General features: G+C 40.6%; 1 protein-coding gene across 14 annotated transcripts in view; it reads left to right on the top strand.

The window, feature by feature from the left end:
* The window catches only part of TACC2 (transforming acidic coiled-coil containing protein 2), a 171,086-nt gene that overhangs the window by 99,732 nt on the left and 46,022 nt on the right, over nt 1–25,332 (top strand). For 11 of the 14 annotated variants that reach the window (XM_077349959.1, XM_077349958.1, XM_077349965.1 and 8 more), the window contains 3 exons: nt 6,554–6,702; nt 16,902–18,222; nt 24,002–24,037. In XM_077349959.1, the coding sequence (XP_077206074.1) occupies nt 6,554–6,702; nt 16,902–18,222; nt 24,002–24,037 (1,506 nt within the window). The remainder of the gene's footprint in view (nt 1–6,553; nt 6,703–16,901; nt 18,223–24,001; nt 24,038–25,332) is intronic. The other 3 variants (XM_077349961.1, XM_077349963.1, XM_077349970.1) reach the window with 1 other exon arrangement.

Here is a 25,332-nt window from a genome sequence, read left to right on the forward strand (position 1 = left end):
GACTGGGGAAGGCACTGGCAAACCACCCCGTATTGAGTCTGCCAAGAAAACGCTAGAGGGCGTCACCCCAAGGGTCAGACATGACTCGGTGCTTGCACAGGGGATACCGTTACCTTTACCTTTTATGCCTATAACCAGCAGCAACCAATGATAAAAATTAGTTTGCCAATGGTTAGCTGTTCAGATAACCACTTTTTTATTTATGAGTTGCAATTTTTAAAACAAATGGATTTGAAGGTCGGGGATAAAGCTATATAAAATGGCATTTATCATTTTTGTCTCTCTGGAATTGTAAAAAAGATCAGCTTGAATGTGGTTTGAATTCTACTGGGAACATTACAACTGTCTTCCCTTTCTTGCTGCATGCTTGACAAAGGAATCCAGTAAACAAAGGCTTAAATTATAGACTTATTCTGTCATGCTGCTACTGTAGACAGTTTACTGCACTACAGGGATGCAAAGTAGATGCATTATATGTGAACTACTTCACAATTAAACCCCATAATTCACTGTATGTGTCTTCAATTCCAAAATGCTTTCTGTGATGAGCCAGTGCCCTATTGGCTATATTGCATGTGAAGGGCCTGTCACCCCTTTTCTTTGCTAACCAGGAATTCCCTGGAAGTATTTTTGCTCATCTATCCTTAGATCTGGCATTAGGTGAAAAAGCTAGTTCCATTTGTTAGCATAAAGAATAGAAACTTGCTATTATTTTAAGTGTCCTTGCTTACTTTTTCAAGAAGCATGCTATTTGGTGTAGCCAGTTTGGTGTAGTGGTTAGGAGTGCGGACTTCTAATGTACAGGAGAGTCAGTGGCACAGTAATGTTTTAGAGTGACGGAGTAATATCTTAGGGCCAGTATATGGTGGTGGTTAGTATAACAGAGTAGGATTTGGAAGACCGAGGTTCAAATCCCCAGTCTGCCATGGAAGCATACTGGATGATGTTGGACCAATCAGACTCACAAGTTTGTGTGCAGATGAAATAGATGAAAGGAGACTGATGTAAGTAAGGCAGGATGGGTAGGTAGCTAGGTAGGTATCATCCATTGTTATTCCTGTATATATTTCTGAAACAGCCTAGGCGGTGGGACGTTTCATGCTGTCCAAGTGGGAATAGGGCAGTCAGCTTTGCCCTGATTGGCCCTGCCCCTGCATCTTCCGCCCTCTGTCCCTGGACTCTAGCCTCTTTGCTCTCAGATGCCTCAGTGCCTGGAGCCAGCAGCAGGTATGGGGAGAGGGCCCTGGGCAAAGGGTCATGGTGGAGGGCTTGTTAACAAGGGCCTCCTGGCCTGACGAGGACCTCCCAGCCTGCTGACTGCCTGCTAAGCAGCTCTGTCTCGGACCTGCTAATGAGCTGTGCAGCCCCTGCCCACCCCACTTGATTTGGCTGTGAGCTGCAGCCAAAAGCCACCTTACGCTGCCTGGCCAGGGGCCAAGGGAGGGGACCATTTCAGGGCCCATTCTTAGGAATGGGCTTTGAAGCTAGTAAATAAATAAAATTACTTCATGCTGGGACAGAGGAAGCTTGTGTTGTTTTGTAATTTGGAAATACTGTCTTGTTTCTTTTTTTTTTTTTGCCAATTTTAAATGTATCCAAGCATTGTTATCCTCCATAAGAGCAATAATAGATAACACGTGCACCAGACTTGCAGAGTTAATGTAATGTGAGAGGAACCCTTAATTTGGACTGAGCCCTAATTGATAATTTGAATTTAGCAATTTACCCTGAAATCTCCCTTTGAATTTTTTTTCTTGAAGCATGATCAGATATGCACCACTGGAGAATGAAATGTTCTCCTGTTCATTTTTTTATTGTTTCATATTTTTGATTATTCATAATTGAAAGAATTAATATCCTGTTCATCACGGAAGGGTCTTGATAGTACAGGTAGAAGTGTTCCTGACTTAGATTTTTGAGAGTCATTGTTAGTCAGTCAAAGTAGACAGTACTGCTAAGTTAGTTGTGTAAGGCAGTTTTATTTATTTGTTGCATTTCTACAGTTAAAACCTTCATATATTTAATACGTATTATGAAAGTGTTAATGCCCAGCCTTGTGTGTGAATATACACTGGAGTAAAAGAGATCTATATGTAATGACATCAATTGGATTCCAGTGTATATTATTCATATAACTTGGAAAATCTGTTTTTGTGTATATGAAACAAGAGATTATAACACTTGGGTAACACTGCAAAAAGTTTCATTCATGCAGATGTACTTCTGACAGAACTGAATCTAATTAATTTTATTGTGCTTGAGATAACACCCCTGACCCAGATGCTTAACAGCAAATAACTGTGATTAGAACAGAGCATTCTGTGCTTCTAGCATTGCTACTGATTACATACAAATCAGTATGAGAACTTCTAAAATACTTAATCATTGTATTAAACAGGTATTTAATGCTGAGTTGATGCAGTGTCATAATTTTTAAGATGGTTTTATTTCTTATTTACTTGATTGTTCTGTTTTCCTTTCTGTAAGAAAAGTTCCTGAAGTTAAAAACAAAAAACAAAAAACGAGGCAGCTATCCTGATTTCCCTTGTCAATGGTCTTGTTTTCTTGCCAACTTAATTGGCCCAAATTATCCTATAAATAGGTCATATAGTCTGGCCTCTACATGAATCAGAGTTCTTTATATTTCAGCAAATCAGTATCTTCAACAGGTCACTGCTAATTATTGCAGTGTTCCTTTGACAGAGCGTGCAGTGAAGATGCCTTGGAAAGGGATGGACCAGGCAAAAATCCCTTGTGACAAAGAATAGCTGTGTGTTGCAGATGAAGATATGATGGTTCAGTAAAGTAGCTCACCACAGAAGAACAACAGAGAAATCTGAACATGTGATGTTTCCTTATCCCATGTCATATTCATTCATCTGTCTAGCTCAATATAGTGTACTATGACAGTGGTGCCTCCAGGAGAAGAAGGTCTTTCTTATCCTACTACCTATGATCTTTTAATGGGAGACACTAAAGAATGAGCCAGAAATCTAGACAGAAGCGTTTCTAGTAAGTGGGACCAGAGATATTTAACTTCATAATAAATTACCTGGAGTATGGGTGAGCAGTAATATATCCAAGATTGTGTATAAAACCAAAATATGTTTTGATGAAAACATAAGCAGATTGCAAAGACCTATAAATGCTTCCCATGTTTGACCCATGTCATTGGTAGGTGTTTGAAATGGGATACTAACCTGTTCTTCTCTGCAATTTCTATGACACTCCATGTTACCCATATTATCAACTGCTTATAAGCCACTGCTTTGCCACCCTGGCATTTGTTTGTGAAAAAATAATGAGCAATTCTTCTTGAACAATGTGGGAATAAGCATGATGCCAAGTCAAAATGTATGGCAGGTTTACTTTATAAAGTTACTTAAACACATGAGTGTTCTTTTTCACTGTAGGAAAGCATCCTGTGATGCCCTCATTAATCAGTGTCGTGGCTAAACTGGAGTTTTCTGTGTAAGCATTGCATCAGAAAACTGGCAACCATACTTTCCTAGGTCATAGGGGGGGAGCACGATCATATAATTTTATTCCTCCTTTTGGGAAGCTCTGCTTTTTTTACTTTGGAGTTAGTACCAAGGCATTGATTTAGTAACAGGGAATAATGTTATTGGTTCATTCCCTTTGTTGGACCTTTAGAAGTACTCATTAAACTTTAAAAATCCATTAAAATCCATTAAACCAAAGCCACCTTAAGCTGCCTGGCTGGGGGCCAGGGGAGGGGGCCCTTTCAAGGCCCATTCTTAGGAACAGGCTTTGATGCTAGTACTGGTATAAAACTATAACCTGTCAACACAACATTCAAGCATAGAAGTAAATATCAACATTGTTATCACTTTCATACATTGCATTCTAACACCTATTATGCATGGGCCCGAACGCCTGTGCTGGCGGTGGCAGGGCTTCGGGGAAAATCCCCAGTAATGCACGCCACCACCGTAATGTGTGTATAAGACAAATCTGTGATGTTCATTAATATATGTTGTATGGAAACCTGTGCCAAGAAATGGGATTGGCTGTTAATTCTCAGGACATGTAAATATAGTACTTGTCACATGCTTATAAAGGATATACTCTTTGGAAGGGGTTGAGGAAGCCCTTTTATTTTGAATACAGTCCTTATTGAAGTCAACCCTCTACAGTTTTGCTTTGTCAGTAGGAATAGAGGGGAGGGATGCAGTCAAAGAATAAACTATATGGTTTTCACCTGTGATATTTCAGAAGGTTGGAATGCCCCTGCAATAATTCTTTGTTTGGTCTAGTGCCTTTATTTTTTTCTTCTTCCGCAGAAGCACTTTGTTTGCCTGATTCAGTCTTATAGTATTAGGAAGTGGAGGGGAAGTGCGCAGAGTTTAGAAGGAATAACAACAATAAAAGTGGGGATCTACGGCTTAGCATTCTACACAAACATGGATTGAATTGGAAAACAACGAACATGTTTTTAGGAAGCAGAAATAATAGGTGACTGGAGCATTATGATCAAAACCTTTTGTTTTGTTTTCCAGGCAGGAGGGAACTTTAATTCACAACAAGCTTGGCCCAACGGAGGGGGGGGGGGGTCTGGGAAACGGAATGGTATTTACAATAAATCCTTTGGCTTTGCACAGGTACAGAGACAGGCAAATAGTTCTGAAGAGAATAGCAGGTTCCAGACAGCTGCATGTTATCTGACAAGAGAGCTAGGGAGACTAAACCTCATTGGCATTCTGCAAGGACGACTGAAGGGAATCCAGCCATCAAACTACTTGAGATGTCAGGAGCAACACTGGGATCTTTTCACCACAGCCTTCGCACAGAGAAAGAGATTTAAGCCATTGTAGTAGGGCATGCAAATCCAGCCCTCTGCACTTCAGTGTTTAAGAGAAATCCTTCCTTAAGAATCCAGCCATTTGTTATCTCGGAGGACCTGTGTTTCCCCTTTTGAGTTGGTTAACTGAGGGAAGCCCTGCATCTTATCTACTGCATCTGGACAACTTCAGAGTGCTTCCTTAGGAGGAAATGGCTTTCACCTCATGGCACATTTTGTCCCCCATGCAGTGGGCGCGCTGGATGTGGACAGCTGTAAGAAGCAGCGGAGACTACAGTCTCCTAGCCATGCAGCGAATCCCTGGAAATAGGCAAGTCAGTCCTGTCATTCAGGAAACTGTCACACCATTAAATTCATTTTATCAAGGACCAGAAGGAAAAGCTGCCATTTGACCAGCTGAAATGCTTGCATAGTAATTTTCAAGTCAATCACATTGTTTATATTTTTTTGCTTGGATCGTATTGTTAAAAAAATTATCCTGTAGTGTTTGATTTCTGTTTTGTGTTGAAGAAAACAAACCTCTCCAAATTTGTATTTTAGAAATAACATATACTCAAATGGTAGTCTTTATTTTTTTTACTTTGCAGATATTTGGTCTCTCTCTTCCTCTCCCCTTAATTGTGCATATTATTATTTTAACAGATGTCTTCATTCTAGCTTCTTTCTTTCTTTTTAACTATTTTCTCTATTTTGCATACTATTGTGTGTTTGTGCTTGGTTTCATCATGTTCCTTCTGGTTTCTTATTTTTTATTAAAATATTTTTAAAAAATAAGTATGGGATTATATATACAATAGAAGTGTGATCCTGGTAAACTGTACGGAACTCTTGTATCCAAAATACAAATTAATACTTGACTGGAAAGCAAACAATTCCAAAAGGCAGTAGTGGTGCCATTTAAGAGAGGGGGAGGGCAGGGGGGATGCAGGAATCAGGAAGGTCAGAGATTTGCTGTGGAAACATGGCAGGAGTAGACTGGGGAGCACAATGTGCATTGACCTCATCTATTATAATTTAATCTCTTATAATTACAGAAATGACATTATAAAGGTATAATCAGGTACCCCTCCTCCCCTTAAAAATAAACACATAATAACAAATGCCTTTTAAAACAAACCAGCTATTTATTTATCTAAATTCTATACCACCCCTACCCACAAGTGGGCTCAGGGCAGTTTTCAATAAAAAAGTTACCTGCCATAAAAAGTGGCATGTTTTGTGCCTGGGTAAATGGGTAGCAGGAGAACTTGTGTCAGCTTTTGCCCAAAGATCCTGTACCACTGTTTCCCCCTTTTGCTGGCTTTGGAGCTTTGGGCAGGCTGGGTAGTGGGACTTGTGAAGCTTTATACTAAATAGCAACCCGCCCTCACTTTAAAAAACACAGGCATTTTAAAAATATGAATACTTAATAGTAAAGCACTTGCCCATTAATAACTGTATAGAACCTGGGCCTTGATCTGAAATGAAGTTAGCACATGTTGGCCAAAAGGGTTTATTGAAAAATGCAGCTGCTCCCTCTCCCTAAATGGCATTCCAGTCTTGAAATCATGTCAAGATTTTGCCTGAGTGAACCATTGAGCATGATATCCTCTAGAAATTATGTTGTAAAAGAAGCTCTGGAGTCATTCTTTTTTCTTAAAAAGCTCTGGATTTTACAACTGCTGTTGGTTTGGTTTGCCTTCCTGTATCTTTTTTTTAGTAGCCTTTTTTTTTTTTTTGTATTTTGTTCAGGAGTTCAGATTCTGAAGAAGCTTTTGAAACACCAGAGTCTACAACTCCTGTGAAAGCTGCACCTCCACTGCTACAAGCACCGCCGGAGGCTCCAACGTTTGATGTAGAAGAACAGGAAATAAGGCCTCAACTTCCACCTGAGGATACAGGTAACAAGTACACTTTGGATGAAATGCTCCTCCCCCTGAGGATACGAAGAGGAAGTAACATTTCAGTATTGGTTTTCTTTTATTCAGTGTCACAGGAACAACATACATTCAAGAGTTTTGACCACTGCCCTGGTTTCTGTATAACTGACTTGTAGAAAGTGGCTTCGGATCCAGGAGGGAAGTCTCGTTTGTTGATATTTTTACAGGCTGTGTGCTAAATGTCCAAATGTGCTGTTTTAATTAAAGGGTGGGTCAGTGTCCAGAGCTAACCTCAACCTCAGTCTTTTTGAAGAAATCCTTATTCTTATCTCCTCAACCTGTCATTTTGGAAACTTTACCAACCTTTTCCTAATGGAACACATTGACAGAAGCCTGTATATAGGAGCCAATTGCTGATGTGGTGTTTTCTGTCTACTTCCTTCTGTTTGTCCACCTTCAGGCAGTCTCCAGAGTTAAGACACCCACTGATGTTTGAGAAAATGCCATATTAAATATATAGACTAAAGCTGCTTTCACATAAATTATAAACCTTTATTTTTTTTATCCCATGAGTCTTAGAGCAGGTACCATCAGTATAATAAAATACAATAATTTTAAAATCACATTTTACATTTAAAAAACACTCCATTGTATTCTTGTTTGCAGTGGCAATGGAGATTCTGCAGGGGGGATTCTCCATGCTATCCTCCACACCTACTATTTCCACTTCCTACCTTATAGTGCAGTGATGCTGTAATGACATACCTACAGCCGACTTGTTAAAACCAGCAAAACGTCTACCAGTAGCAGAGGAGGGAATGGCAAGCATGAGGGGATGTGGCATCGGATTCCTAACCCACCTTGAATACCATCTTTCTAGAAAGATCATACCAAAGCAAGTTTGTAGCAAAGCAGGGAGAAACCTGGAAAGTGGATGAATATACATCTCCATCATGTTGCAGTTTAGGTGAGGTGGAATGGAATGCAAAGTAAAATGCAACTGAAATTATATCGCTTTTTTACAATAGAACTTGGCAGTGAAATAATGATGTTTTAACTCAGATCCGTAAATTTTAGGCTCTGATTATAGTATTTAGATGCTGCTTTTCAGTTTTAGTCAGATTTAGAATAGTAATGCTGGTTTATTGCGTGGAACTACAAAGATATGGATGCGCAGTTTCTGTTGAAATCAGTAATTTGCTGTTGAGGTTGATAGTTAATGCTTTATGCTGCATGTATGTTTGCTGCATGTATGTTTGTGTTCTTTTCACAAAGTGCTCAAAGTGGGGCTAACTACTGCAATTCCGTATGCACTAGTACGACATTTTCTGGCAAGCCAGTTGAGACTTGAGCTCAATAGACATACATCAACATTTAACGACTAATCTCTGTTATTCATATTCCACATGCTGCATTAATGTACCAACAGCAAACACAGTTGCTGTCTAAAGTGGATTTCTTACAGATTTTTTAAGCTAGACTGAGACATATGCACAAAAATACGAGCCCAAGCTTCTCTATCTCTTTTTCATTTTAGCTGTATTTTTAGTGTAGCAAAGAGCTTTGTATATGTTGTTATCTGAACAAAAGGAAACTTGATTTCCCTGATTGCTAGAGGAATGTAAATGAACGGAGAAAGGAAGGTTGCATTTGCTAAGTAGGATTTGAATGCAATCTTTAATTAAAAAAACATTCATTCTGAACTCCCTGATTATTTGTGGCTTGTCTCCACTGTTGCATCTGTTTTCTTTCTTTTACTTTCCATTTTCCTCTCGTGTCACCTGCCCTTAGCCAAAGGCAAGAACATTTCTGTGAAGTAACCAGAATCTATTGTTCTGTGTTACTGATTGTACATCCCAAAAGTTCTTCTGTGATAAAGAAAATTATCTGGGCTTTATCTGCAAATCATACTTTTATGTATTATATTCACAAGTGTATACGTCTGTGTTTCATGTCTTTTTATATTTTATGAAGTGTGTCCCATACTAGATAAATCTAATACTTTACATGGTTCTGCAAATGTTCAGTTCATATGCACCATTGAGGCAGATTTTTCCAGTGGCTACTGAGGCAGTGTAGAGAGTTATAGAAGTAACGTATGTGGTATGGATCCTGTTAGGTGGATTGAGAACTGGTTGACAGATCGCACCCAAAGGGTGCTTGTAAATGGTTTGTCATCTTCTTGGAGAGGAGTGACAAGTCGAATGCCTCAGGGATCTTTCTTGGGCCCTGTGTTATTCAACATATTCATAAATGATATGGATGAAGGAATAGAGGAGGTACTTATTAAATTTACAGGTGACACTAAACTCGGAAGGGTAGCAAACAAAGCAGAAGAGGGAATCAGGATACAGGATGATCTTGATAGGCTCGAGAACTGGGCTAAAATGAATAAAATGAATTTCAACAGTGAAAAATGTAAAATTCTGCATTTTGGTAGGGAAAATGCATTACTGTAGATTGAGTGAGACTTTTCTTGGCAGTAGTATGTATGAAAAGGACCTGGGGGGTCTTAGTAGACCATAAACTGAACATGAGTCAGCAGTGTGACTCGGTAGCTAAAAAGGCTAACAGGATTTTTAGCTGTATTAAAAGAAGTATAGTGTCCGGATCAAGCGAGATGATGTTACGATTTTACTCTGCTCTGGTTAGACCTTAATGGTTAGACCTCACTTGGAGTACTGTGTTCAGTTTTGGGCACCACAACAGAAGAAAGAGAAAGAGAAACTGGAGCGTGTCCAGAGGAGAGATGGTGAGGGGTTTGGAGACCAAGTCATATGAGGAAAGGTTGAGGGAGCTTGGTCTGCTTAGCCTGGAGAGAAAGCAACTAAGAGTTGATATTATAACCATCTTCAAATACTTGAAGGGCTATCATATAGAACAGCGGTCCCCAACCTTTCTGAGGTCAAGGACCGCCTCCAGGGGTGAGGGGAGAGCCAACAGCCCGGACGCCGGGCACACGCGCGGCAACTGTGCGTTTCCGCCACCAGGGGGTGCTAACACGCATGCGCGGCAATTGCGCACATGTGTGTTTGCGTCACCGGTATGCCAGCGGCCGCGCCTGCCTCTTCCCCTCCGTCTCGCAGCAAGAAGCTAGCTGGACCTGGCGAGCTTCTCGCTGTGGGGGGGAGGCAGGTGCGGCTGCCGGCAGCCCAGTACTGTGGCCTTCACGGCCTGGTACCAGGCCGCAGACCGGGGGTTGATGACCCCCGATATAGAAGATGGAGCAGAGTTGTTTTCTGGTACCCCAGAGGGTCAGACCAGAAACAATAGGTTGAAATGAATTTAAAAGAATGTTCAGCTAAACATCCAGAAGACGTTCCTGGTGGTTAGAGTGGTTCCTTAGTGGAACAGGCTTCCATGGGAGGTGGTGAGTTCTCCTTCTTTGGAATTTTTTAAGTAGTGGCTAGATAGTTACCTGAAAGAAATGCTGATTTTATGAACTTAGGCAGATTGTGAGTAGGTGGGCAGGAAGGGATGTGCTAGTGTTTGTCTCTTGCTGCCCTTCCTTGCATACCCAGGGAATTGCTAATTGCCGCTGTGGGGTGGCAGGTGAATTTCCAGGCCAGGCTGGATTCTGGAGATTTTTGGTGGAGGGCTCATTTGGGCATGAAATGGGGGTCACTGTGGGTAGGCAGGTAGTTCCTGCATTGTTTAGGGGGTTGGACTAGATGACCCTGGAGGTCTGTTCCAACTCTATGACTCTATGAATATAGATAATCATAAGTGAATTATTGTAGAATTTTATAGTGTTTTCCATTCATGGATCCTTGTTGTTCTCAGTCTCCTGTGTAGATCAGCTGTTGTAGTCTATTTCCCATACTGAAACTATACCGCACAATTGGAACAAAAGCCAGTGTAGTGTAGTTATTAAAGTGGTAGATCAGGATTCTTAAATCCCTGTTCATTCATGAAACTTCATTCTCTTTCATTCTAACTCTTCTCACAGGGTCATAGGGAAAAGAATATCATGCATACTGCCCTACGCTTCTCAGAAGAAGGTTGGGATAAAAAGCATGCTAGATAGATCTACATTCTGTATATTCCCTTTTTATTTTATGAACATTGGAGTGAGCAACTCAGCATGCCTGGACTTTGAGGGATGCTACATGATTGTATAGGTGCTATTTCCTTGAATAGGGATGCTTCTCTATGGCCCATTATGCATGGGCCAGAATGCCTGAAGAGGCGGCAACAGGGCTTCGGGGAAAATCCCTGATTATGCCTGACGTCGCTGCCATCCAGGACCCAGTCTGGCCCAGGGCCACAGAAGGCCAGCATTATAGAATTGCTGGAACTTACACAGCTTCCTGGATGCTGTGGGCGCCTGCAGGGGCTGTGGCGGACCGAAAGCGCTTTCGGCCCGCCCGGCCCCGACCTATGGTATCCCTGTAGGGACACTGCATGCCCCGTGGGCTCCGTGGAGCCACAAAGCCGGCAGGGGCATCCCCCTGCTCCTGCCAAAGCATGTGGAGGGGTCCACTCCCCCCGCCCCTTCCCCATCTCCCCCCCCCCCCCCACTGGCCGCTGCCGCTTACCCTGCTGGCCCCGGCACAAAACACATGTGCATGTGCTACACCGGGGCAGCCCCTGTGCGTTTCCGAGGCGTTCCCTACTTTCTTCCCTCCCTACTTTTCCATTTCCTCCCTTCCTTCTTAACTCCCTCCTTTTCCCCTTCCCTGACTGCCTTCCTTCATTCCTTTCGGGCCCTCTTCTTTCCTCTCTCCTTCTCTCCCTTTTCTTTCCCCCTTTTCTTCTTTCCTTTCTCCCTTCCTGCCTTCCTCCCTCCTTTACTCCCTTCCTTCCCCCCATCATCCTTCCTTCCATCCATCCCCCCCCCCCCATGGGATATCCTAACACCTGTTGTATTCCATAATTCAACGGGCTCTCATTCTAGTGATTGTGTGTGTGTGTGTTGTTGTTGTTGTTAGGTGCGAAGTCGTGTCCGACCCATAGTGACTCTATGGACAATGACCCTCCAGGCCTTCCTGTCCTCTACCATTCCTCAAAGTCCATTTAAATTTGCACTAACTGCTTCAGTGACTCCATCCAGCCACCTCATTCTCTGTCGTCCCCTTCTTCTTTTGCCCTCGATCGCTCCCAGCATTAGGCTCTTCTCCAGGGAGTCCTTCCTTCTCATGAGGTGGCCAAAGTATTTGAGTTTCATCTTCAGGATCTGGCCTTCTAAGGAGCAGTCAGGGCTGATCTCCTCTAGGACTGACCGGTTTTTTCACCTTGCAGTCCAAGGGATTCACAATAGTCTTCTCCAGCACCAGAGTTCAAAAGCCTCAATTCTTTAACACTTGGCCTTCTTTATGGTCCAACTTTCACATATATGTACACACACATTATAATATATGCTATATATTATAATATATATTAATTATAATATATTATATATTACATATATATTATATACATACATGGATGGATGGATGCATATAATATGTGTGTATCTTCTCATACCTTCCCCTCATGTTATTTTCTATGTTGTTTTCAATCTAAGAATAATCTCTTGCCTGTGTTTCTCACAAGCTGAAAATGCCAGCTTCATTCCCTCCTTCATATCAGCTGTTGATAGAGACAGACGGTGGAGACTCTGATAGGATATACTGGCCTGAACTGATGATCAGCAGAAAACAGAGGGTGTTTCATGTCTAGAAAGACGTGCCACTGAAGTTATGTAACATATAATCATCTTGGAGGACCCATGTCCAGCCACTGCCTAGTCTACTGCACTGGTTACCAGTCTGTTTCCGGATCATGTTCAAGGTTCTGATTTTGACGTTTAAGATTATATGTGGCTTGGGTCCTACTTGACTGGAGGACCGCTTACCTCCTCATGCCTTCCACTTAATAGTACTGTGGATTAGGCTATGAAAATGCCATGCAGTGCTGGTACTATTTTTATTTGTCACATAACTATTGTGGTCACCTTTAAACTAACCAGGTTAACTCCAGCATAAAGTTTGCTGAGTCAGAGCTTGCATCAGATGAAGTGATCTCTGATTCACAAACATTTATGCTAGAATAAATCTGGTCCTACTTGATTCATGTTCTATTTAGCTGCAATAGACTGCCATAGCTACCCTTTTAGAAGGACTTCTTTGGGTTAGGATTGATTTTATTAAACTACTGGCAAACCTAATAATGAAAGTAACAATTTGGATTCATATGAAGTTCTTCCAGGACAATATTGTTGGTAAACATTACTTTGCATCTTTGGACCAACAACCCCTCCTCTCAACAGAACCAGAAACATAAACTGAGGATAGACCCCCCGACACACACACACATACACACACACACACACACACAGGAGAGGATTCACTAATCTTATTCTAAGATATAATTCCTTACATTTCTGTACTTCACCAGAACTAGAATAGATGAAGAGATCTAAAATGGAAAGAGATGGGATGTTGCATTTTAATTTGTTTTAGTCAGTGTCGATTGATCACTGCTGTTTTAAACCATCCTGGGTCCCTTCTAGTCAGAGGAAAAGGCAGGCTGGATGATTAAAAATAATCATTCCCTGCATGGATAAAAAAATTCTATGCCTAGCTGAACCTACATACTAATAGTTCTATTATCTACACAAATTATGCAAGTTAACCATTTGCACATACTTTCTTGCATAATTCTGTCTATGCTGCCCACTAGCCCCCATCTATCCTTCCTACAAATCTTCTTCAGTACCACAACCCTGATATCTTCATTCTGAGATTAATCAGATATTACCCATTCTTTTAAGAATCCATCTTACTGAAACCGGAAACTTGAAATAGGACCACTATTTAATGATAATATTAATTCAGATAGGAAGAGTATTTCCCAGAAAGCAGCATTCCTGGAGAAGGGAAGAAGCATCAATAAAAAGTATCTACCAGCAGACTGGTTTAAATTCACTAGTTTCCTGCCACAAATTCTGTGCCTCAGAAATGATTTTAGTACCCTATTTTGTCTGGCAGCAATTAGCATGAGGCACTGCACCCCATGTTTGCAGATCTTTCATCAGGAAGTACCTTGGCTAATTCATTTCTGCCACTAAATAGTCATAAATGTTATTCTGAATCATTCAGAGTTCCCATATTATTTTTCCTGTATATGCTTGCTATCTTTTAAATAATTCCAATAGAGACATCAAATTATTATTAAATTGTATACCTTTCTCTGATAATTAAAAAAGAAATCTACTAGAATAATAATTTGAGTGAATGCAAATATAAATTCTAAAAACAGTTTAAAGTAGGAGGTTTGGAAAATAAAATATTCTTCTAAAAACATAATTACAGCATTTTTGCAAGAGTCCTGCTACATGTTTTAATGAAAAGGGGTGGGGGGTGGAACTAGCGCAGGAAAACATGAACAGTCAGACAATGTAGCTTTGCGGCCTCAGGAAGCTTCTTTAGATCGTGCCCTCTTGACACCAGAAGTGAATCAGAAATGAGAAGAATTTTGCCCTTGTACTTCAAAGCAGTCTCAACAAAGCAGATTTTTTAAAAACTTCCTAAGATGTATAAACACAGAGTTTGGAGTTCTGCTATATATATATTCATTCTGTTCTTCCACCAGTCACAAACCTCATCTCATCCAGAGAAATGACAACTCTAAAAAGCTAATTGTTCAGGTTCCCTCCTGGGTACCCTGGACTTCTTTCACCCACTCCAGGAGGCCTGGCCTAACCTGGCCCCAGACGCCAGGGAAGGGGAGCCCCCAACTCACCACAGCACAGTGGGGAACCCTGAGATGCTCAGCTCCCAAGGAGAGAAAGACCGCTGCGGACACTGAGCACCACCAGGTCGCTGCTCCCCGCTCCCCCCTCCCACAAGGCCCAGCTCGTCTCTCCGAAACAGTGCCTACCAGCAGCCTATGCCAGAGAAAGGGCCAGGGGTACTGTGGCAAAACAGGGGAGGTAAGATGAGCATGCACGCATGGAGGCGAGGGGCATAGATCCCCTGAGCCTACCCCGTCTTGGGGCCAGTATGGGGGGGGACAACCTCCCATGGCCCAAGTGATCAACCCAGTGCCTTGGCTCTGGTACCCTCCCAATTAATACAAGTACATCCTCAAAATTCTAGTTGCTTCTAGTACAGCATGTTTCACATGTACTTTTCATTGTACAATGTGGAATGGAACAATGGAGCTGCCTGCTTACAAAACAGCAGCATTTAGCATATTAAACTCGTGTAGGTATGCAAAGAATTATGAGTAATACAAACAACTTCAAAGTATTTAGTCAGAGAGGAGTTTCTTCAGGTATGTAGAACTTATTCCCTCCTTTCAATAACATTAAAAACCTGTGATTAACCACTGGTGATGCTTTATTTAATTGCTGCTGTGTAAATACATTAGGCCAAAAGCTGAATCTGCAGCTATATTCTGATTACTATAATGGCCCACTAGAATATTGAAATGCACTGTGAATATCCTTTGTTTTGCCTCTGTGTGAGCCTTTAGCAGGCCACGTACAGAGATAAATAATTACCGGGGAAGTAAGGGCTTAGAATGGTTAGCCAGCAAAAGTATGAATGCTGACTGCTAGAAATCAGGATGCCAAGTATTTGTAATTTGATCTTTTCTGATATGCTAAATTTTCTATTTGATGGCAGAATGGGCATACATTTGTTTCTACCTTTTGGTGTGTGTTTATCTGTGTGCTACCCTCTGTGTGCAGAGGCAGTGGTGGTGATCCATGTGAACCAATGTGAGGCAGTTGTAGAATGTTGGATGTGGCAAACCCATGTGCATATTTCTCCTTAGCTATGAAGCTTGCAGCCTTAGTCAAGCCACCAGTTCTTTGCCTAATCTGCTAAAATCCTACTCCCACAAATTTCATTCAAAGATGAACACAATGAAATTGGAGTTGGTTTAGGATTTCAAAAATATTTGCATGACTGTTAAGGTACCATTGTAAGATCTGTGTGTTTCCAGTTACAAGACAGGGAATGCTATATTTACGGTTTCAGCTAAAAGGCACTCCCAGTAGATTTCCCCAAGAAATACAGAGAGTGGAATTTATCATAAAAGGTAAGATTTCATGCATTTAGAAGAAACGTAGCATCATAGAGTTGGAAGGGGCCACACAAGCCATCTAGTCCAACCTTCCGCTCAATGCAGGATCAGCCTAAAGCATCCATGATAAGTATCTGTTTGAAGCTTGCCAGTGGGAGGGGGGAGGAGTTCACCATCTCCTTAGACAGCATGTACCACTGCTGAACTATTCTGACTTGAAAATAAATAATTATCACATTCTGGTTTCTGTTTGCTCTGCTATAATTCAAGGTGATTTCAATTCCTCCTGGATAGTTTTTGAGATCATTACAGTGATATATTTTGTTTCCAACAACCAACAACAGAAAGTTTTGGCTTTTTAGGAAACAAAAGATATATTCTAGAAAATCATGTAGAAATTGTTGTTTTTCATTCGATCATAAGCTCAGGTCAGGCTTTCCTTCTTCATGTAACTCAAGTGTAATACTGTGAGAGTCCCAAGGGGCATCAGTCTTAGCAATCTCTGAGAGTCAAGTCGATTGCTCCCAATAAGCAGTCTTTGTTGAAAAAAAAAATCTCTTTATTGAAGGTATAATGAAGCAAGCATCTCAAAACCTTTGCTATGACTGATTCCTCTTGGGACCGTTGGCCCTTATCAATCTCCAGTCCCCACAACTCCCCTTTTTGGTACTTTGCTTTTTACTGTCCAAAATAGTCTCCAAGCAGCTTACAATCGCCTACCCTTCATCTCCGCACAACAGACACCCCATGATGTAGGTGAGGTTGAGAGAGCTTTGAGAGAACTGTGACTGGCCCAAGGTCACCTAGCTGGCTGCATGTGGAGTAAGAGTGGGGAATCAAACCCAGTTCTCTAGATTAGAGATCATTACTCTTAACAACTACACCAAGCTAGCTCTGATCAATTGCCTTCATTTCAAAATTGTTCAGAACAAGTTTCCAATCTTGCTCTTGAGTTTCTTAAAAATTGTCTTCTTCTTGCTTCCCAACTTCCTACTTCTTTAATTCTCCTATTTTCTTTCTTCTTGTAATAACATGATTCACAGTGGCTCTCTGTAAATTAAAAAAGGACAGAATGTTATGCTCCGGATTCTTACATTCACAAAGAACCCAATCAATAACTCCCTTCAAAATCTTTTCATGTAATTCATCTTTCCCCCCATCTGTTTCATATTAGATACTAACCACTTTCTCTTTTGCTTTAATAGGTTTTTGTTGTGACACAATATCAATAACAGAAGTTTCACATAGTGAATCAATTGAAGAAAGTCCATTCCGTCCTCCGTCTCATTCATTTTCTACTGTTTTTGATGAAGACAAGCCCATTGCTAGCAGTGGGACTTACAACTTGGACTTTGATAACATTGAGATTGTAGCTTCTTTGCAAACTGTAGATCTCAGCTCTCCAGACTCAAGTAGCTGTGACTCCAAAGCACATGTCCGGAGAAAATCCACAGACTCTGTTCCAATTTCCAGATCTACTTTGTCTCGGTCCCTTAGCTTGCAAGCTGGTGATTTTGATGGAGCATCTTTTCTTGGTAATAACGAGACAGTGGGTTCAGCAACAGATACATTTGGTACTGGTTCAAGCAGCGCTTCTAGTACCCTTAAACGAACAAAGAAGCCTCGGCCAGCTTCCTTAAAGAAAAAGCAATTGGCAAAAAAATCCTTAGACGTTCCACCGGTGAAAGAACCGGAACCATCTGAAATCAAGCAGGAATCTGCTGCCCTAAGTGGGGAAGAGACATCTGGAGAGGGAGTGGAACCTACTGAACCTGAAAGCACTGAGATTTCCCAAAGTGCTGCTGACAAACAGGAGGCCCCTTCTGTTCTCGAAGCAGCACATCCTTTTGACCCTAATAACTCTGAAGAAATTACTGCTTTTAGTACTGGAGACAACAAAGTGCAGAACTCTCCACCTGTTGGCAAGAAAGCCCTTGCTCTTTCGACTGCACCAGAGGCCGTGGAGGTGACTCCGTCTGACACAGGGGGACAAGAAGATCCACCAGTGAAAGGCTTAGCAGTTAGACTGGAATTTGATTATTCTGAAGAAAAAGGCAGTGGAGAAGAACAACAAGAAAGTGCTTCTTTGCCCAAGAAAGTGGGCAAAAAGCCTGGTGCTAAAATGCCACTCAGGAGGCCAAAGCCTAAGAAACTTGTGGAGAAAATTGACAACGCACCTACCACTCCAACCAAGGGATCTGGTGATCCAAATGACATTCCTATTGCCAAAGGCTCTTATACTTTTGATATTGATAAATGGGATGATCCTAATTTCAATCCGTTTTCTTCCACGTCCAAAATGCAAGAGTCCCCTAAACTGCCTCAACAAACTGCAGCAACATACAGTTTCAGTCCCGATATGTGTGAGGACTCCATTGACCCTTTCAAGTCTTCCTCAAAGGTAGCCAGCTCTCCCACCAAATCTCCAGCCTCCTTTGAGATACCAGCTAATGCCAGTGACATCAATGGAATGGAAGGGGATTGTGTCAACAAACCTGCAAAGAAGAAGAAAACACCACTTAAGACGTAAGTCAGAACGTAGAAGAGAAACTGAGTCCTAAATAAACATTCTTGTTTATTTTCAAAAACTTATAATTAGATGATGTGTTAGTAGCATGGTGAACATGTTAGAAGCAAGCAATGGATTTTTCTTTTTAGATAGCTTCAATAAGTACTTTCCCCTGATCTTTGCTGTTAGATTGCATTTGTTTTCCTCTTTTTAAAAATGTCCTCTTTTCAGAGGTGTTATATTTACTGCAAACACAACCTGTATTTAGGATCGGTGTGAATTTCGTTCGTATGCTCACTCACTCTTCTCTTCAGGCCAGAGCACAGTTGAAACCTTCCTGCTTTCCGAGGCCTTGAATCAACCTCTAATTTGTTTTGAATTCTGAATGCAGTTACTTGATCAAGTTGAAGCTTATTTTCTTCCTGCAGAGTTTAAGCCACAGCTGATAGCTGGGTACTTAAGGTTTGCCATCCGACTGGATTTTTGATTGAGATTAATTTACTACTTGCTTCCATTTATGCATTTAAAATATTGATGTCAAGTCATTTTGCTTAAGCTGATCACTTAGAGACTAACAACATGAGTAAAAGCAGACCATTAAAACAATAAAAAGTAATTAACAGCAATAAAAGGAGCAGCTGCCATTGTACAATAAAAAGAAGAACAGGTACCCATAAAATTTCTGACTGAACAAGCAGTTTTAAAAATTGGTACTTAAAATATAATGTAGATTCCTAAAGGTGAAAGGATTTTTTTTTAATTTGGGGGGTTGCCACTTAAGAAAATGCCCTGTTGTTTATGGTCACCCAACTCCTATCCAGTTCTGCAGATGGGAGTGCATGGATCAGGACTTCCATGGAACTCTCAGTATATCATAAAGATCATAATGAAGTAAGTAGTCCCTAAGATAACCTTATCCCAAGCTATTATAAACACTAAAAGAAAAGTCAGCCATTTTAAGTAGAACGTCAGTATTGCGTCAGTAGTTGTATGTACATAAGCTAACAGGCAAGGCTGCATTGTGACTTCTGTGGTCCCAAGGCACCTTTGTGGGCCCCTCCCACCATAATAATATCAACATTAAACGTTATTTTTGATATCTTTCTATACTTCAACCTTTTTTCCTGTTTTAGGCCAAATTTAATAAGATTTTTGCGGACTCTAAAATGTCGTTCTTTTCTTCAATCCTAAAAGCTTATTTTTCCCCCTACTGATTTTTAAAAGAAATAAAAATATTCTTTTGGCCCAGGGGGGAGAGCTAGGGCTGTGCCTAAGTCAGCCCTGCTAATAGGGTTGCTAACTGCCTGGGCTGTCTGGAGAAAAACAGGATATTCACCAGTTAATTTTTTTTTTACTTCTGTGTTATGAAAAGCTTCAGCTGGCTATTTCCACATACTAAGCCTTTAGCAAAGAGTCAGGAATTTTTTATGTCCAGACAGCTGGCAACCCCAAAGGCTAATAAATTTAAAGAGTTTAGTTGAACAAGAAAAGTTCTCAGGGCTTAGATGCTAATCCTGTAAAGCCTCAACCATGTGGGTACAGTTTGTGCACAGTTTGTGCATCAGTGGAGGAAGTCACATCATCAGTAGACAAGCTTTGTCCAGACACGTTCTGTTCATTTGCTTGACAAGTTCTGTTCATATGCATCGTATAATTAAGAAGCCCCAAGCACAGTTGAAGTGAGTGTGTCTGTTTTGTCATTTCATATCTCTAAGTAGGATTGCTGTTGGGTAAGTGGTTGGAGGAATGGTGAATAAATGTTTCAGTTCGGCTTCTTAATACTGCAGAAAGAATTTTTTCTTTTATCAGTGAAACACAAAAATTTATATAAGTTTAAATTTGTGTTACATTTTTGACAGGAGGAGGTTATAAAACAGTATGTCTCAAGGTATACTTTGCAATGTAAGTTCCCTAGAATATCCCCCCCAGCCTATATCATCCTGCACTTCTAGTTTATGCTGATGCACCTATAAGTCAGTCTCTCCAAATAGCAAAGCTTTCAGTAGGTTGTTACCATGTGACTAAAAGTCTACCATGAAAAGTGGTTTGTTGTTCATGGATTCAGAGCAACTTAGAGCTGTTCTGACCGAGCGGTAATATCAGGGCTCTTTCAGCCTCACCCGCCTAACAGGGTTTCTGTTGTGGGGAGAGGAAAGAGAAGGCAAATGTAAGCCGCTTTGAAACTTGAAAAGACTCTTTAGCCTTTCTTCAGAAGGAATTTGCTCCAGCCACCTAATCATGTTGGTTATTTTCCTCCGGCTCTGCAGTGTCCTTTTGGAAATATATTTGGTCAGTGTCCTATGAGTCTCATCTTTTTAAAAGCAAAGCTAAAGGGAGACTAGTCAAAGAAACCTCACTTAGTTAGGTCTGTTTACTAGCAAACATCAGTTCTGTGAACTCAGCCAGATTGTAAATGGGTAGGAAGAAGGGATTGTGTCTTAGCTTGGCTCTTATGGCCCTTTTTTGCATGCCCAGGGAAATGCTGATTGCTGATTGAGGTGTCCTCCATATTAATTTATGACTAGCAGTAATTTTGGTTGTTTTAAAAAGCCTGCTACATAGTTATGTTGGTTCAGATATTAAACTGGGTAAGCAAAAGATCTGATGGGGAACTATATGCTACAAAAATGAACGAGAAACAAATTTCAAGTACCATGTTTTAACAAAGTCCAACATGTTTCACAAATAATAGAGTGCTTACCATCTAGAAGACATCTGTGTATAAAAGTAAAGTTTCAGTACATGTTCTTAAAACCACACACGGAACTGAAGGAAAGAAACAGACTGCTTGCAACTTTATTAAGCAGGATCTACCCCAAATATATTTAGTTTTAGTTGGTTTTTTTGTGATCCACTTTAGCCACTTCTCAGAAGAAAAAAAGTAGCATATAAATAAATACATTCCTACCTAAAGCAAGCTAACATCACTTTAGAAAACACATAATTTTAGTCATCTTAATTTTTATCGAAGGACTTGAGTAACTAACAATTAAATTGCAAAAGAAAGCTCGAACTGAATCCAACCTACTTTAGGATCTTGCTGAAATAAAAGCACAGTCCCATATCATGGCCTTTATATAAGTGACAATGAAATGCAGGTGTAAATGTAGACAGCAAAGGCAGTATCATTAAGGGGTACATTGACTAATGAGTAATCTTTTCTAAAAAATTACAGTCAGGCCTATATTGGCTCACAAATGTGATAATGAATTTGAGACAGAAAGTACGTTCTGTTTATAATAACAATGCATCCCATAGAAAAAAATTCTTTATTGATGCTCAGTAGATCTTTATTGATGCTCAGCATTCCTGAGAATTACAACTGGAGAATCAACCTGGCCCTTAATGAATACTGTCCTTGCTTTTTAAGACACACAGGCTACAGCTGCACCTGTATTTCATTAACACAAATGAAGGCTTTCACAAAGGGTTGCTTATGTAACTGCATGACAGAAAGCACTTGAGGGAAGTTGGTCTTAGGTGTATATTGTTCATGTTTTCTTTTAGATTACTTGGTATCTCAAGTATAAATTTTTAGAAATGTTTATGGTAGGGTGAAAACTTCAGGGAAGAGAAGAGTGTGCATTAGTTAGCTTCTATTTAAAATATGACTTGTCAACATGTATTTTCTGTATGTTCTTTGTGTTTTACATTTTATAATTAGTATATATTTATATAGAGACTGAAATTTCTATGTATTTGGAAGCAAAAGAATATTGTGCAGACATGAGATGCTCTATGATCTATGTGGAGAGTTTACAGTTCTTCCAATGTTCTGTTAAATGCCTGTAGTGTAGACTATCTCTTGAAAGTATTATTTCCTGAAACTTTTTGGCCTTGATTTTAAAACAACAGCATGGTTCTGTATTTATAAAGAAGTTGGCTTTTCTTTTGTTTTGCTTCAAATGTTAAGCCCTACTATGATCTGATGTTATGAGAATAAGCCTTCATTCTCTTAGAGGTAAATAATGTCCTATTAAAGGAATACAGCATTTTTCTTCAGGCAAATCTTGCTAGGTTGTCCTCTTTAATACCACCCTGAAGGAAAACTGTAAGCCTTAATTTGCTAGCTTGAATTAAAGTTGCCACCTTCCAGGTGGGGCCAGGAAATCTCCTGGAATTATAACTGATATCCAGGCTACAGAGATAAATTCCAGTGGATAGGATGGCTGCTTTGTAGGTTGACGCTGTGGCACTGTACCCCTTTGAGGTTTCTTCTCTCCCCAAACCTTGCCCTCCCAGACCCCGTCCCGGAATTTTTGGGAATTTCCAAGCCCAGAGTTGGTAACTCAAGTTTAAATGTAAGATAATTCAAGAATATGATATATAATAAACAAGGAAGGGACAGAGGGATCTTGGTGCGCAAAGAACATAGGGAATAAGTGAATCTGGTGCTCATTTTTAGAATGTTCTCTGCCTGACTTAGCTTTTAGTTTATCATTTAGCATTCACCATGTGTTTTTGAACATTTTTTGTTGATTTGTTTTGAGCAAATACCCACTGTTTCTAAGGAAGTTACTGTAGTATGACTTATAAAAACTGTATGGGAGCCAACCTGATAAAATAGTGGTCTCTTTTAGTTGAGAGTCTCACCAAGTTGCCCATTAGCAGAAAAGCATCTCAAAAAGACATATTGTGATAGGGCAGCGTTCAGGACAATCCTGTATATCTATAAAATCTTGTTTGAGATTACAGGTACTGAAAGTTATAAAGATACATTCATAATTCCAGTGATGTTGCATTGACAGGTGCTACAGATATCTTCTGGAACTGGCTAGATTCCAGTATTGGCCAGATCATGATGATTTAGAAGTGCAGCTCAAAAATGCATAGGCTGGGAGATTACAGTGATCACTAGAGCCAAACTATATATGCTGCTATGTGTAACTTCCCAAAGTTTATTGTTAGTAGAAAACTTGTATGAGTATTAGGGTGGGGTGGATTGAGTGGCAGAAACTCCTAAGCCTTCTTTGGTCAGTTTAGAGTTTTCCTTGTCTCCATTCTTCTCAAGATTTCAGTCTTCCACAGCTTGAAATATCTGACCTAGATAGCCCAGAATAGCCCAATGTTATCGGGGTGCAGAAGCCTGCTTAGCATTTGGATGGGAGATGACCAAGGAAGTCCCAGGTTGTATAAACAGGAAATAGCAAACTATCTCTGAACACCTCTTGCCTGAATATCCTCCACACTTGCCATAAGTTGAGTGTGATTTGAAGGCACTTTCCACCATCCCCAAAGTTGCATGTTGTTTGGCCTAAAATTTGGTAACTAAAGATACCACTGTGCTTAGTCATCTGTTACCTCTTAAACATAGCCCTTTCTAGTTTCTGTGAGCACACTTATAACTGGTATAAGCCACCCAAGGCCACTGCCATGTCAACCCATTGAAAATGCTTAAACCAGCAGAAATAGACATCTGCCTTAAAAAACAGATTTTGTGTTTGATAATGAAAGCCTACCTGAAATGTTTTGCAGTGGATTAAGAAAGCTTGAACTTTGCCATGTCTTGTTAATTCCCTACAAGCAAGGACAGTGGGCATACTCTAACAGCAATTCACTGTACCCAGGTCCCTTAGATAGGATGTTTGCTTGTATCAGTGTGCTTGATTAGCCCCATTAAATTCTGTGTTAGGGGCCCCGTTACCTTGGACTTATCATGAGTGTTTTGAGATGTGAGCTTTCCAAAGTGGCAAAAATTCACACTGGCTTTAGACTAATGCAATTAATAGTGTCTCCTTTGTGTCAGTCAGTTCCTTCTGTCTGTGTCTTTCTCTCTCTTTGTCTTATTTGTCGTAGGATGGTTGAAGATGTGATGTCTGTATGTTCTCTTTTGTAAGTAACTTTGATGCTAAACATGCTTGCTATGGTTGGAAATGCCTCATCCTTTGTTTCTGGTGCCATCATCCCCTTATTTGTACCCACTTTCCTGCTGTTACTTTGTTCTGCTGGCATGGTGCTTTCTATACTGGCAAAATTAATTCAACTGTTTTGGCCAAAGTTCTTGTTTTAAGGAACCTGCATGACTGTCACTAAGCTTGAATGAGACTGCTGTCTGTCGGATGCATTTTAAATGTTACTTGTTTAATTTTGCCAGCCAATTCATGGGTATTTTACTTATTAATAGATTACTACTGACTTACAGCCATGCAAATATATTGCTACCCTTTCTTCTCTTGTCAATTGACCTTTGTTGCCAGTCTGGAGTTTGGGAGTCATGGCAATTGTGTTTGCTACACAATTACCCCTTTTTAAAGAAACTCCTGAAGCTAGTATCTTTGTTTGTATATGATGTGGTATAGTGTTTTATAAATAGTGTTTGACTGACCAAGGGTGTATGTCTGGTGTGCAAACAAAAATGAATGAAATACTGATTTGTTCTGTGTAAATTGAAACACTTTTTGTTTTCACTTGTTGCTTTGCCAGTAATTGCTTGAGATGTAATTGATGAGCTGCAACCTTCATAGAATCATAGAATCATAGAGTTGGAAGGGGCCATACAGGCCATCTAGTCCAACCCCCTGCTCAATGCAGAATAAGCCCAAAGCATCCTAAAGCATCCAAGAAAAGTGTGTATCCAACCTTTGCTTGAAGACTGCCAGTGAGGGGGAGCTCACCACCTCCTTAGGCAGCCTATTCCACTGCTGAACTATTCTGACTGTGAAAATTTTTTTTCCTGATATCTAGCCTATATCGTTGTACTTGTAGTTTAAACCCATTACTGCACATCCTTTCCTCTGCAGCCAACGGAAACAGCATCCTGCCCTCCTCCAAGTGACAACCTTCCAAATATTTAGAGGGCTATCATGTCCCCTCTCAACCTCCTTTTCTCCAGGCTGAACATTCCCAAGTCCCTCAACCTATCTTCATAGGGCTTGGTCCCTTGCCCCCAGATCATCCTCGTTGCTCTCCTCTGTACCCTTTCAATTTTATCTACGTCCTTCTTGAAGTGAGGCATCCAGAACTGCACACAGTACTCCAGGTGTGGTCTGACCAGTGCTGTATACAATGGGACTATGACATCTTGTGATTTTGATGTGATGCCCCTGTTGATACAGCTCAAAATGGCATTTGCCTTTTTTACCGATGCATCACACTGCCTGCTCATGTTTAGTTTACAATCCACAAGT

The sequence above is a fragment of the Paroedura picta genome, chromosome 8 (genome assembly GCF_049243985.1).
Source record: "Paroedura picta isolate Pp20150507F chromosome 8, Ppicta_v3.0, whole genome shotgun sequence".
Lineage (NCBI taxonomy): Eukaryota > Metazoa > Chordata > Lepidosauria > Squamata > Gekkonidae > Paroedura > Paroedura picta.